The sequence below is a fragment of the Erithacus rubecula genome, assembly GCF_903797595.1.
Source record: "Erithacus rubecula genome assembly, chromosome: 15".
Lineage (NCBI taxonomy): Eukaryota > Metazoa > Chordata > Aves > Passeriformes > Muscicapidae > Erithacus > Erithacus rubecula.
This window is the reverse complement of record NC_136667.1, coordinates 18,816,375-18,831,394: the sequence shown is the minus strand read 5'-3', so window position 1 is coordinate 18,831,394 and position 15,020 is coordinate 18,816,375. Positions and strand designations below refer to the sequence as shown.

Here is a 15,020-nt window from a genome sequence, read left to right as displayed (position 1 = left end):
AGTAGGCTCCAGAGGTGCTGCAGCAGGACAAGGCATGCTCCTGTGCTGGCTGGAGCTGTTTCCCCACAGCAAAGCATCCATGGTGCATCTGCCCTAGGAGCTGCAGCTCGTCCTTCCCTCCTGCAGCTGTGTCAGAGCAGCTCTGGGGGTGCTGCAGCCCTGCAGCTCCTGCAGCAGCAGCAGTGCTTTGTTCTGCCCCTCTCTGTGCTGTCCCAGGGTCTGCAGGGGGCCCTGGGGGCAGAATCCTTTCTGTGAGTGCCAGCAGGGCCCAGAGTGCTGCCAGCAGCTGCACAGTGCAGGGAGCAGGGGCTGAGGTGCTCTGAGCTCCCAGCCAAAATCAGGAGCAGGAAAAAGAAAAACCCCCCTTGGCCCTGCAGCAGTGCTGGCCTTGTGTATCCCTGGTGCTGTCCTGCTGCCTCTGCAGTGGGGTCTGGGCTCTGCTGGCCTTGGGCTGATGCTGGGAACAGACAGCAAAGGAACTTTGGCAGGGAGAGAAGGAGCCAGGCTGCCCTTGCAGAGCTCTGGTGACAGTCCCCAGCCCTTGCTGCTCTGCCTTGGCTCTGAGAGCCCACCAGGGATGTGGCTGGATGTCCTTCCAAACCCCTTCATTTAAGTGCACCTCCAATGTCTAATGACCTGACCTAGGATAAAATGGAAGATATTTGGTATTTGTCTAATCCTCTGAGTCTGAGACCTCTAAGCTGTCATTTTTGACAGAGTTTGTGAGTTTTCAGCTTTGTCAGACATTCAAAATAACAGGTCCAGTGCCATTTCTCAGCTGTGCTGAATGCACAGCCAGGCCCTCAGAGAGCACAGTAAACTGGGAAGCAGAAAATGATGGGGAGCACAGATAATCTGATGCAGGGAATTCTGCATCTGAGCTGTTTTGGCCATGCACACAGGCAGGCACATGCACCCCTGTGTGCTCTGCCCCTCAGACACATTCAGAGGAGCTTTGTGTGTGTGTGACTCAGCCTGGGGGCTGAGATGTTGCCTCTCCTCCCCACGAGGTGCAGGACTGGCTTTTCCCAGAGTTTATTCCAGGACTGTTGTCCCTAACACATTCTCCCCCAGCACTTAGGTGGGTGAAAGATTTTTTTTCTCTCCCTTGTGACAGCTAAAAGCTGCCAGCTCTCCTGCAGCTGCAGCACCTGCTGAGTCTTCAGCCCCAAAGCAGCATTTCCCAGAGCTGGCTCCTCCCTGGAGGGGTTTGGCCAGTGGCCAGTGTTCTTGGGCCAGGGATTTGCAAGTGCTGGTCTGCAGTGCCTCCTCCATGCTCTGCTGGCCCTGTGGGGGAACCTCAGCTTCAAAAATGCCCTTTTTGGCAGAAGGCAACTGAGAAAGGGACTGTGCTGTCCTGCAAATTCACCTGCCTTCAGCCTCCCAGACATGAACAGGGGTGAGGGCAGATTTCTTGCCCTGGGCAGGTTTTCACATTTAGGCTGATTTGCATTTACAGATTTACAGTGTCTTGTAGTCATCCTGGAGGGGGAATGCTCCAGGCCTGAGCTGGACCCTTGGGGTTGGAGGGGCCAAGCTGGGGTTCCCCAACCTCCCCTCCTGTCCCCTGGCCCAGAATTTCCTTCCTGCCCCTTGCTGTGCACAGCATCAGTGCCACAGCATCTCTGCATCCCTGCCACAGCATCCCTGCCACAGCATCCCTGCCACAGCATGCCTGCATCCCTACCACAGCATCCCTGCATCCCTACCACAGCTTGCCTGCCACAGCTGCTCTCTGCAGGCTCCAAGCTCCTGGCTGTTCCCTGCCCCTCACCACATGCAGCAGATTGGGAAGATTTTCTGCTGTTTTTCCTCACTGGAGCTCTCTTTGCAGACCATCAGCTGTCTCCCACTCCAGCGTTGCATAATCTGCTGGCCAGGTTTAAAAAAAGATCCTGTAGCAAAAAAGTGGTTCACTCGAGGCTGCCTTGTTGCAGAGGGATTTGAGCGTATGGGATGAGGAAAACTGATTTCTGTCCTGTGGCTTTAATGAAGTGCTAGGGCTCGATTCCTCTTCCATGGAGTGTATTCCCCCTGTCCTGTCCTGTCCATCCTCCCAGGGATACTGGGATCACTGGGATCCCTTGAGGCAGAGAACTGGGACCTCTGCCTGTGGCTCTGTGTGTGCACCACTGTGAGCACAGCCATGAGAGTGAGAAAACTGTTCCTAAACCCTGTGAGCTGTGTGTCCTTCCTAAACCCTGTGAGCTGTGTGTGCTTCCTAAAACTGTGAACTGTGTGTCCTTCCTAAACCCTGCGAGTTTGTCCCTCCCAAGCCCTGTGCTTTGTGCCCCTCCCATCACCTGTGAGTTCATCCCTCCCTGCCTGCTCCTGCCAGGTGAACACAGCCATGCACGAGGCCAAGCTGATGGAGGAGTGTGACGAGCTGATGGAGATCATCCGCCAGCGCAAGCAGGTCATCGCTGTCAAGATCAAGGAGACCAAGGTCAGAGGTGCCACTCCTGTGTCCCCCTGTGTGTCCCTGCTGTGCCACTCCTGTGTCCCTCCTGTGCCAGCTCCTGTTTCCCTGCTGTGCCAGCCCCAGGGCTGCTCTGGGCAGCACTGCTGCAATCTCCCTGTCCCAGCTCGGGCTGTCCCCTCTGTGCCACCCCAAGCCCGGGTGTCTGTCCCTGTCCCTGCTGCTGCCCCAGGGCTGCTGTGCCAAGGACAGAGCTGTGCTGGCCGTGGAGCAGGCTCAGCCTGACAAGGTGGTGCAGAGCCTTGGGTCACTCCAGACAGCTTCCTCAGGGCTCTTCAGCACAGAGTCCTAATGGAGTGATGTGGAATTAATGCTAAAGGCCACAGTACAGTGCTAGAGAGCAGAGGCTGCATGCACTCTGCATTGCAGCACAGCTGGGGGGGAGCACATCTGTGGGGGAGTGTGGGGCCTTTCCTCCAGTGCTCCTAGTGCTCCCCAGTGCTCCCAGGGCTTCCCGGTGCTCCCAGGGGCTCCCCAATGCTCCCTAGTACTCCCAGTGTTCCCCCTGTGTCCCCCCTGATCCCCCCGTGACCCTGATCATCCCCTGACCCTGCCGTGCCCCAGGTGATGAAGCTGCGCAAGCTGGCCCAGCAGGTCGCCAACTGCCGGCAGTGCCTGGAGCGCTCCACCGTGCTCATCAACCAGGCCGAGCACATCCTCAAGGAGAGCGACCACGCCCGCTTCCTGCAGACGGCCAGGAGCGTGGCTGAGAGGTGGGCTGGGCTGGGCTGGGCTGGGCTGGGCTGGGCTGGGCTGGGCTGGAATACTGCTGCTGGGCTGGAATACTGCTGCTGGGCTGGGCTTTAACATTGCTGCTGGGCTGGGCTGGGCTGGGCTGGGCTGGGCTGGGCTGGGCTGGAACACTGCTGCTCCTGCTGGCCCTGCTGGAGGTCTCTGCCCAGACAGGAGCCAGGTCCCCTCCCCGAGATCCACAGCCACAGCTCCCACCATGCTAAATCTGAGTTTATATGACCTGGCTCAGGTCCCCTTCCCTGGCAGGACAGGTCCTGCACACAATAGTGTGGAGCCAGCCCCCTTCCCTGGGGTGGGGCAGTGATGGAAATGCCAGTCCAGGGGGAGTTCAGGGCCGCTCAAAGCTGGAAACCCCAGGGATGGAGCCCCCCGGGCTCAGGGGGCTGTGGGGCAGGGTCTGTGGGGCAGGCTGCTCTCCTGACAGCTGCCCCCATCCCTGCTGCCCCCTCCCCTGCACCCTGATGTATTCTGATGTTCCCTCCTTTTCCTTCCAGGGTCGCCATGGCAACTGCATCCTCTCAAGTCCTGATACCAGATATCAATTTTAATGATGCCTTTGAAAACTTTGCTCTGGATTTTTCCAGAGAGAAGAAGCTGCTGGAGGGGCTGGATTATCTGACAGGTGAGTGCTCAGGTGTGCTGCCCCCAGCCCCCTGCCCTGTGCTCCACCAAGGGCTGGCAAATTTAATTTAGGATTAAACCAGTGACAGGCACCAGGTCAGCTGTGCAGAGCAGGGCCTGTGCTGTCCCCAGGACAGTGACATGTCCGCATCCTGTTCTCCATTGCTGTTCCTGGAGGACCAATGGAAAAGTCCAGAAAGCTAAAACATTCTGGTCTCCATGAGCTGGTGGGGGAGGCTGATGCCCATGAGGATGCAGGAGGGATAAGGATTATGTAAGGATCCATGAGGATTACAGAGGAGGAATGATGAATTAACCAATTATTATACTCCTGAGGCACTCTGTGCTTTAACATTTCCCTTTCCCTGCCCTTCTTCTGGGTCACTTGGTGCTGAGTGGTGAGCCCTGCTGGGCAGGACTCAGTGGCTCCTCGGTGCTGCCCTGGTGCCCAGCACAGGCTGCTCCCTGCCCTTGGGGTCTGCAGCAGCAGCAGCCTGTGCTAGTTGCTGAGAGCTGCAGGGAGGCCAGGACATCCTCCCTCCCCCAAATCCCATTTGATACCATGGAGCAGATCAGCTCCAGTGAGAGATTAGCACAGGCGAGTCCAGATCATTTATGGGATAAAGCACTTACCCCACAGCAGAGCAGGGAAGTGGCTGGATTTGGGAGTGGCTCTCAGCCTGTTGAGAGCAGTGTGGTTTAGAGGAGGGGAGCCAGCCTGACCCCTGTGTGTGCTCTGTCCCCAGGTCAGTTCTGGGATAAAGCAGTGCAGTGTGGCTTAGGCAGGCCCAGCTGACCCTGTGCTCTGTCCCAGGTCAGTTCTGGGATAAAGCAGTGCAGTGTGGTTTAGGCAGCCCCAGCTGACCCTGTGCTCTGTCCCAGCCCCCAACCCACCCGCGGTGCGCGAGGAGCTGTGCACGGCCTCCCATGACACCATCACCGTGCACTGGATCTCCGAGGACGAGTTCAGCGTCAGCTCCTACGAGCTCCAGTACACCATCTGCACTGGCCAGGCCAACTTCATCAGTAAGTCACCCCTGCAGCAGGGCATCCCGTGCTGCCCAGGCCTCCTGGGGCTGCTCCATCCCTGGGGGTGTCAGGGGACGGTTGTCCCTGCCCGTGGCACTGCATCAGCTGGGAGGTGCCTTCCAACCCAAACCCTTCTGGGATTCTGTACAGAGAAGGTCTCAGGTTCTTCAGTGGGTTTAAAGGCTGGGTGTTTGTGCAGGGAGCAGCAGCAAAGGATTTGCCAAGGGCTGGTGGATCAGAGCAAAGGAGCCCTCCCTGTGCTGGGGCCACCCCTGGGGTGCTCTGGTCTGCACTGGGTGTCACCAGCCCTGACCTAGGGAGGCGCTGGCAGCACTGGAGGCTCTGTCCAGCTCCCAGCTCCTGTACCTGGGATCACACCTGGGCAGCACTGGCTGATAACTCACTGATAACTCACATGGTTTATGAACCCTCTGGAGCAGCTCTCAGCCACATTTCCAGGTGATTTGTCATGAAAACTGCTGCCACACCTGCTTGTTTTCACACACTGCCACAGATCTGTCTCACAGAGATGGGATTTGATTTGAGGGCTGAGGACAGAGCCCCTGGTGGTCTGTGGCTTATGAAGTTTTACTGCTGGTTTTCCTAGCAGCACTTGCTGCTGTGAGCAGAGTGGGGGCTTTGTCAGTCTGTCTCTGCACTGTCAGTCTGTCTCAGGGCTGTCAGTCTGTCCTGCTGTCAGGACCTTGGTGGTGTCACAGCTCAGGAAAGCTGCTCAGTTCACTCTGAAATGTGCAGGAAGCTGCCAGAGAAAGTTCCCTGTGACTTTCCAAGCTGGGTCTCACCCCCCAGCCCAGCCTTTGACCCTGTTTTGGAAAATGAGCTGATGCGTTTCCTTCCGAAAGGAGGAGTGAAGGAAACATCAATTAAATCCCTGAGAAGAAAATGAGTAATTTATTGTCCCTTGGAATAGCACAGTTTGGGTGATGGGACTGGCAGAACTTGTGTGAGGAGGCACAGGAGCAGGAGCTGGGAGCTGACCAGGAGAGGAAATACCTTTTCAAGGTGTGCAGAGTTGGAGCCCATCCCCTTCAGGGTTCCATCAAAACCAAGAGTTTGGCAAGAGCCACACGTTTTTATGGATGATGAGTGCTGCAGTAAAAGGGATTTTTTTTAAGCTTTGGCCAGGGTAAGAGTGAGGAGTTTGGTCTTCAAGGCCAAGCTCATTGAGGCTGTTTTGCTGAAGAAACCTACTTGGAAGGTCGAGTCCTTCTCATTGTCAGCTCTCAGCCATATCCAGGTCCCTCCTGCTGGAGCCCCCCCAGCTGCTCCTTTCTACTGGAGCCCCCCCCCAGCTGCTGAATTTCCTTTCTCTGCTCCCCTTCCCCATCACATGGCAGCCTCCCAAGGTGCCAGCACTGCAGCCCTGGCCCTGCCTTGCCAGCATTGCCTTTGTGTGACAGTGGAAAAGATTCTGTGTAGCTGGGATTTGTCACCTCTGGGCATTTCCCTGCAGCCACTCTGCAGGGAGGGCAGCAAATCCCTCTGGGAGCTCTGCCCTTCCCTGGGCATAAACCTGTGCCCCTGTGCTGCTCTGCAGGCCTCTACAGCTCCATGGACAGCTGGATGATCGTGCCCAACATCAAGCAGAACCACTACACGGTGCACGGGCTGCAGAGCGGCACGCGCTACATCTTCCTGGTGAAAGCCATCAACCAGGCTGGCAGCAGGAACAGCGAGCCCGCCCGCCTCAAGACCAACAGTAGGTGCCCAGGCTGTGCCAAGCTGAGGGGAGGTGGGCTGGGCACTGGGGGGCTGCCAAGGGCTGGGAACATGCTGTGGTGAAATCCCTGCGGTGCTGTCTGCCCCGGTGCCTGCAGGGATGGGCTCCTGATTCCCCTGGAGCTGTCAGGGCTGCTGCTGCTCTCAGCTCCTGTCAGCCCCCAGCCCTGGAGTCACAGAGTCCATTCTGCTGTGCCTTCACATCCCTGGGGTCACAGCAGTCCTTTCTTCTGTTCCTTTATGTCCTGGTCTGAAGAACAGGTGTCTGCCAATAAAGGCAGGAGATTCTCTTTGAAATTGAGAATGTAAACCCCCTCCCTCCAAGTTATTATAATTTTGAAATTGAGGGGCTCTCAGGCAAAGATACGGGAATTAGGAATAACAGTTCTTCACTAGGAAAATTAAAATAGAAATGCAGTATTACAAAGAATAATCCCAAACCCTGCCAGAGTCAGAATCCAAGTTGACACCCATCAGTCAGTCAGGGTGGTGGCAGCAGTCCCATTCAATGGTGGCTGCATCCTCCTGCAGTGGCAGATGTGGTTCAGCTGGAGCAGTGCTCCTGGAGAAGGTGCAGTTTCCTCAGAAGGTGCAGGGATGATGTGGAAGGGTCTGGTTTTCCTCTGGAATCCAGTGGAAAGAAGGTTCCTTGGTGTCCAAAATCTCAGTTTTTATCTGGGTAGGAAAGGCTTGGCTCTTCCCCTGGCTGGAGCATCTCCCAGTGGGATGATGGAATTTTATCAGTCATGCACTGGGACTCACTGGCCATGAACAGGAGATATCTCCTGGAGGGAGGATGGGCTGTGGGAAGATAAAGATGATTGCCCCAGCCGGTTTAAAGATGGCCCATTAACAGATAATATGTGCCAGGAGATAAGGGTCACTGCCCCACCCATAGAATCCACATTTCTGTCACATCAGCCCAACACACTTTACATCCCTGGTGCCATAATAGGCCATAGGGGGATGTGTCTGCAGCAGCCCCTGGCATATGTGACACCTGGAGCAGCCCCAGCTGAGACCCTGCACAGGCTGGCTGTGGGTTTGTGTGTGCTGAGCCCCTTCCACAGGCACCTGTCCCTGCCTTCCCACTCAGGTGTTGGGCAGGAGAGGAGTGTGGCACTGAGGGACATTCCTGTCTGCCCCACGTTGCTATTCCTGTGCCAGCTGTGTTTGTGGGAACTTATGAATTCCTCAAAGTTGGATTTAGCCATATGTATGGATATAATGGGTATTGATTTATTTCTTTCTGTGGCCAGTCTCAGGGCTCCTTTGGGTGTCCAGTAGTGCTGCAGCCCCAGCTCTGGCTTCTCCTCTTGCTGGTGTTTGGGAGCAAGGTTTCTCCTTTTCCAGTGGACAGTATCCATAGGATGTCACACCCACGCTTTCCCTCTGCTGTGACCCTGCTGGGAGTGTAGCAACTCAGCACAGAAAGGGCCATTAGCACATTTCACAGCCTATTCTGTTCCTCAGGGGATGTCTGGAGAGATCTCTGCATCTCCAGGTCAGCTCAGTGGTTTCCACAGCACAGGAAATCATTGCTCAGTGCTGGCACTGAATCTGCATTCCTGAGCAGAGTGGCTTGGGAGCAGGTTTGGTTCAGTGACAGAGACACATCCTCTGCTGAGGCTGGGCCTGAGCACCACTTAGTTAGGAGCAAGTGTCCAAAAGTTGCTGGAATGCAGGGACAGGCCCAGCTCTGACCATAAATGAAGTGCAGGGAAATGGGTTTTACAGCCTTCCCTTGGCCACTGCACCCTGGCCCTGTTTTCCCTTGCAGTTCTGGCTTTTCCTGATTCCTGCCTCTCTCAGTGTGCTCCAGTTTGGCTCCATCATATCCCATTGAGATGTCAGGGGTGGGTTTGGTGCCTGAGCTGCAGGGTCACTGTTGCTGATGAACCATGCAGGTGTTTTTCAGAAGCAGGATGAGCCCTGCAGAAGCTTCCCATGAGTGAAGAGATCCATAGATTTGGGTGATTTGTTGCTCCCCTATGATGTGATGATGCTGCTGAGCCCCTGGCACTGTGCTGGGTGCAGGAGCAATGGAAATGCCTTGGGCTGATCCAGCTGAGGCTGCTTCCCCACAGCCCCTGAGCCTCCTGCAGGGAGGAGCAGCTAAAGGCTGTCAGCAATATCCCAGCAAGCTGAATTTGTGGGATAAAGGAAATGTGAGTGACCAGCCCAGGGGATACACATGAGTGATGAGTGGAAATGTTAATGAGGAGAGGAAATGTTAATGATGAGAACCCTCTGCTCTGTGCAGGGCAGGGCAGGGCTGGGGAGCAGTGCCTGGGAGGCACAGGGGCAGGAGGGGAGGCTGCAGTCAGAGGCCCCCTTCCTCTGGCAGCTCCCATTGACCATGGCCTCTGTGGAGTCTGTGTTTTTCCCAGTTCAGGGTGATATTTTGGGAAGGGGGTTGATGGTAGGAGGTGCATGGCTGTGTTCTCTGGAATTCCCTCTGAGGCACACACTGCCTCAGGCAGCTCCAGCCCTGGCTCCAGGACATGCCAGCACAAACCAGGGACAGGGCTGGGCTCCAGCTCTTCACACTGACCTTAGCAAGGGGTTGCCTTCACTAACAGAGCTGAGAGTGTCTCTCTCCTGATGGAGCCAAGTGTTTCCATACCTCACTTCCCCAGAGCTTGTCTCCTTGCATTACTGCCAGGAAAAGATCCAGCAGAGACATCAGAGCAGCCAGAAGAAGAAGGGGGCAGGTCATTCCCAATATGCAGCTTTACTTTCAAGCTTCTCAACTCAATTATTCAGCAAATTGGGCTCTGATGAAAACCAGCACGAGCTGCCAGGTGACAGAGCAGAGATGAGCTCTGCCATGGTCACGGCTTTCTGCTCTTTGCAGAAGTTCCCAGCTGTGTGTCTGTGTGCAGGGTTTCCTGGCTGTTCTGGGGGCCCCAGGCCAGGACCCCATTGCTGGGGTGGTGTCAGAGTTTCTTCTTGCTGGGATTCTGTGTCTGTAGCCAAAATGGGAGCATGCAGAAGGACACAACCCCAAGCTGGGTACCAAACAGTGAGGGTGAAGGCGTTGGCAGCACTTGGGGTGCTCTCTGCAGCTGCCATTTGCTTTGTCCTGGAGCAGGTGGATCCTGTGGAAGTGCTCTCCAGTGGTGTGTGCACTTCACTGCATCTCATGTGAAAACACAGCAGCAGAACCCACCTGACCTTATTTTGCTTCTTTGGATTTTGTATGCAAATGCAGGGACAGTCTGAGAACTTGCAGAGGGAAATCACTGACAGTGAGGTTGTTTGGAGCTCTGGGACATCACCCAGGTCTGGTCTGGTTTTGGGGAGAACACCCAAGCAAACCAGCACTAAACCTGCAGGGCTGGAGCAGGGGATGTGCAGAACTCCCTTTCCTGCACACTGGTAACCCAAATCCTGATGCTGTGTCTGTTGGGAAGGATGAATCAGGAAAACCTTATAAATATGAGTGCCTAGCAAAGGATTTTGAGAATGTGGAAACCATAAGTGAGATAGAGATGAAAGCAGTTTTCAGCTGTGTGACTGAGAGCAGCAACGTGGATGCTTGAAGGCCTTTTCCTTTGTTTAGATAATGCCAAATGCTACAAATATCAAAGAGCAGCAGAGACCCTCTCCAGGCAGGGCAGGAAGGGTCTGAGGTAAGGTTTAGAGATAAGAAAGCAGTAAAACATGGCAATGTAGCAATTCCTATAGGTTACATGTAAATGTTAGAGAATTTGTATCTTGTATTAGATTAGTTAGTGGAAATTAGAATATTCAACATAGAAGATTTATTGTGCTGTAAACAGGAAAATCTCTCTCTTACTTCTCTCTCTTCCTTCTGGCTCTTATTTCTGTCCCTTATTCTGTCTCTTACTTCTCTCTCTTATTTCTCTCTCTTACCTCCCTCTCTTATCTCTTAGAATTCCTACCCCCAGTCTCTTTCTGCCCTGCTCAGAGCTGTGGTTGGCAGCTCCTGGCAGGGCCCTTTACACCCAGTCCCTTTACAATAAACTGCAAACTCCAGGACCAGAACACAGAGAGCTCCTGAGTTTGTGCTGACCCCCCAGAGGCTCCCACAGTGTCTCCTCCACAGGCCAGCCCTTCAAGCTGGACCCCAAGTTGGCCCACAAGAAGCTGAAGATCTCCAACGACGGGCTGCAGATGGAGAAGGATGAGAGCTCCCTGAAGAAGAGCCACACGCCCGAGCGCTTCAGCGGCACCGGCTGCTACGGCGCCGCCGGCAATGTCTGCATCGACAGCGGCTGCCACTACTGGGAGGTGGTGCTGGGCTCCTCCACATGGTGAGGAACAGGGGAGAGAGGGACAGGGCTGGGACTCTGGGGGCAAATAGGGATATGGGACACATGGGCATCATGGCAGAGACACACAGATCTGCATTAACAGTGTAACTACAGGGAGATAGATATATATATATATATATATATATATAACAATAATGTAATGTAATATAATATATAAATATAAATATATATCATATATATAAATATTATAAATACTTAATTGTATTTATTGTATATAATATTATATTAAATATATATTATAATACATATTATATAAATATATATAATTACATTACATTATAGTCATATATATCCCCTTATCCTTGTAGTTATATTGTTCATGCAGATCTGTATCATATATATATATACATCTATAATTATATTATGTAAATATAAATAAATATATATATTATATATTATATATATAATTATATAAATGTAATATAACTACCAGGATAAGTTACTTAAATACTTACTTTAAACTGGCTAATTGATAGATCTGTACTACTAAAGCAAGCAAAGCAAATGTTATATATGTATATATATATGTGTATATATATGGTCTGTGTGTGTATATATATATATAGGTATATATATATGCTTATGTTATATAAGCATAACATATAATTCAACTTCATATTTTCTTTCAAGTATTATCTAACAAAAAATCTACAATACTATTGTTTCCCCCTCTTTAAAAAAACCAAACCAAACAAAATCAAAGTTCACCATCTTGTGCAGGTAAAACACAATACAACAATCAACAATACTTTAAATAATAGGCTTACATTTATAAGATTAATAATCAATCTTTAACAAACTGTGTCATCACCTGAGGGTCTGCAAACAGCTGGCAAGCCTTGATTCAATGAGGAATTAGATGGTCATTTCTGGAAAATGAGGGGCTCAAAGCCCAGGGGCACCAGTCACCAGGGCTGGGCACAGTTGGGAATTTTGGGGCTTTTGAGTTGGTGATTTTGGGATTTTTGGGAATTTTGGGTTCCCTGGGTCGAGAATTTGGGGAAATTTTGGGATTTCTAGGGGAGGAATTTTGGGGATTTTCAGGATGGGGAATTTTTGCATCCATGTCTCAGGAATTTGGGAATTTGGGGTTTTCTGGGTAGGGAGTTTCGGGTTTTTTTGTAATCTCTGGACTGGCGATTTGGTGATTTCAGGATTTTCGGATTTCTAGATTCATAGTTTTGGGAATTTGGGATTTCTGGGTTGGCTGAGCACAGTCCTCGGGCAGGCGAGGACCTGGGGGCACTGATGGACAGCAGCTGGGCACAAGGCAGCAGTGTGCCCTGGTTGCCAAGAATGGCCCCTGGCCTGGGTCAGGAATGGTGTGGCCAGCAGGAGCAGGGAGCTCATTCTTCCCCTGCACTCAGCACTGGTGGGGCCACACCTGGAGTGCTGTGCCCAGTTCTGTCCCCTCAGTTTCAGGGAGGACAGCGAGACATTGAGTGTGTCCAGAGGAGGCAATGAGGCTGGTGAGGGGCTTGGAACACAAACTGTGAGGAACTGAGGGAGCTGGGGGTGTTCAACCTGGAGAGAAGGAGGCTTGAAGTGACCTGATCACTCTGTACTGCTCTCTGGGAGGTGGCTGTGCTCAGGGCGGTGGGTTCCTCCAGGCAGCACTGACAGAGCCCAGAGGACACAGGGGGAGATACAGGTTGGGTATTAGGAAGTTTTTCATGGAAAGAGTGAAGTATTGGAATGGTGGAGTCAGCATCCCTGATGTGTTTAAATAGACTGGGTGTGGTACTGGATGTGGCACTGGGTGCCGTGCTCAGCCAGGTGTTGGTTCTGGTGACAGTCCTGCAGCTCTGCCAGCCCATCTGGCTCTGTCTCTCCCCAGGTACGCCATAGGCGTGGCCTACAAGTCAGCGCCGCGGAACGAGTGGGTGGGCAGGAACTCGTCGTCGTGGGTGGTCTCGCGCTGCCACGGCAGGCTTCGTGGCGCGGCCACAACTGCAAGGAGCAGCCGCTGGAGGCGCCGGCGCAGCTGAAGCGCCTGGGCGTGCTGCTGGACTACGACAACAACGCGCTCTCCTTCTACGACCCCGCCAGCGCCCTGCACCTGCACACCTTCCAGGTGCCCTTCCTGCTGCCCGTCTGCCCCACCTTCACCCTCGGCAACAAGTCCCTGGTGATCCTCTCGGGGCTGCCCGCCCCCCGACTTCATCGAGTTTCCCGAGCAGCCGGAGTGCCACTGCCGGCCCCACGAGTCCCCTTACGTGCCAGGGGGCAAGGGCTGCCACTAGGGCCAGTGCCCCGGGGGACAGCTGGGAATGGGGGATACCTGGCACTGGGGGACAGCTGGCACGGGGTGACACCTGGCAATGGTGACAGCTGTCATGGGGTGACACCTGGCACTAGGGGCCTGGGGTGACACCTGGCACTGAGTGACTCCTGGCAATGGGTGACACCTGACACGGGGTGACACCTGGCACTGTGGGCACCGGGTGGCACCTGGCACTGGGGTGACAGCCTGGCACTGGGTGACACCTGGCACTAGGGGCACTCAGTGACAGCCTGGCACAGGTGTGACACCTGGCACTGGGGTAACACCTGACACTGGCTGACAGCCTGGGCACTAGTGGCACTGGGCTGCCAGCCTTCCCATGCCCAGGTGCAGGTGGCCACAGCTGCCCCTGGTAGCCATGCCAAGGAGCCACTGTGGCCCCCCAGCACTGCCCAACCCCCGCTGCATCCCCTTCTGGTGGTGGAGCCTCACCCACAGCTGGAAATGAACATCTGGCATCTCTGAGCGAGCAGGAGTGCCTGGAGCAGCTCTGGCAGGGTGGATCTGTCTCTCCAGGAAGATTGTCAGCTGCATGGCTCTGCCTTCCCTCGGGGGCTGGGAGGGCCAGGGTGGGGCTCAGGGTGGCCCTGAGGTGTGTGGGGGACAGGGAATGCTCGTGCTTGCCATGAGGCACGGGTTGGGATAGGGCAATGGGCTCTGGAGACTGCTGGGGACTCAGGACACTGAGCCCTGGGTGGCAGTGGTTTGTGTGGTGGCTCTGTGGTGTCACAGAGGGTGGCACTGAGGTGCCCCAGTGCCCATCCATGCTCCTGGTACATCTTCAGGGTCCTGCAGTGGGGAGCCACAGACCCCCAGCCTCCATCTCCTCCTCCACCAGGAGGGCTGCATTCCTGAGCAGCTGTGGCCTGGCACAGAGCCTTGGCCTCCATTAGGTCCTGTCTGGTGTCCCAGCAGCAAAATCTCACCCTCCTGCTCTGAGCCCCCAGTAGAGTCCTGCTCAAAGATCACCTCTCTGCTCTGTGACCCACAGTCTCAATTTGTGACCCCAAATCTTGACTTCTGGTTTGTTCTCCGCCGTGCCAGGGATGGGACTGGGTGCATTTCAAAGATCCCTTCCAGCCCAGCGTTCTGTGCTCTGTGGTGGTGTGAGTGGGAGCCATCCTGTCCCAGAGCTCAGAGCCAATGGCAGCTCTGGGCTGTCACCCAGTATTCCAGTAAGCACAAGCATCGTGCCCTGTGAAGCTCCAGTCTGCAGGTTTATTTAAAAGCCAGGAGAGCTGGGCTGGCAAACAACCCCTGTTGGCCCCGTGGGGGTCCGTGGCACAGTTTGGGGACACTGGGAGGCCCCGGGCAGCTGCTGCTTGCTGCCAGGAGATGGAACATTTCTGGGCTTTAACTGGCTTTTGATCATGTCTCTTCCCAGGGTCCTTCTGGACAAGAACACGTCATGGGGTGGGTGAGCGGCTGGCACAGAGGGTGACAGCAGCACTGGTCACTGTGGGGTTCTGCAGGGCTCCATCCCCGCCCTGAGCTCTCTATTAACAGCCTGGATTGTTAATGGCTGGAAGGAATTCTGAGTCACTCTGCTGACTCTAGGAGCAGCTGCCAGCCCTCTCAAGGGCAGAGAGGTGACCCAGACCAAGCCAAGATGGGGAAGCACCAGCCTTGAGGAGTTTAACCAGGGAAGGTGCTAGTTCTGTGCCTGGGATGAGCCAGCCCTGGGTGTGGGCCTGGCCTGGGGAGCCAGAGCAGCTGTGGGAGCACCTGGGGTCCTGGGTCCAGCCTGGATCTGTCAGCCTTGAGGGAAATCCCTGTCCTGGGGCATCAGGGGGTTGCCATGTTCTGCTCTGGG

The 15,020-nt window shown here is 54.4% G+C and overlaps 1 protein-coding gene across 1 annotated transcript in view; it reads left to right on the top strand.

The window, feature by feature from the left end:
- The window catches only part of LOC306808494 (putative E3 ubiquitin-protein ligase MID2), a gene marked incomplete at its 3' end in the record, with an annotated part of 41,523 nt that extends 28,357 nt beyond the window's left edge, over positions 1–13,166 (top strand). Inside the window, 9 exon segments of the mRNA XM_079319135.1 lie at positions 2,339–2,446; positions 3,044–3,192; positions 3,727–3,854; positions 4,736–4,879; positions 6,441–6,602; positions 10,695–10,902; positions 12,761–12,866; positions 12,869–13,075; positions 13,077–13,166. Coding sequence (XP_079175261.1) covers positions 2,339–2,446; positions 3,044–3,192; positions 3,727–3,854; positions 4,736–4,879; positions 6,441–6,602; positions 10,695–10,902; positions 12,761–12,866; positions 12,869–13,075; positions 13,077–13,166 — 1,302 coding nt within the window.
- Between the last annotated feature and the right edge of the window lie 1,854 nt (positions 13,167–15,020).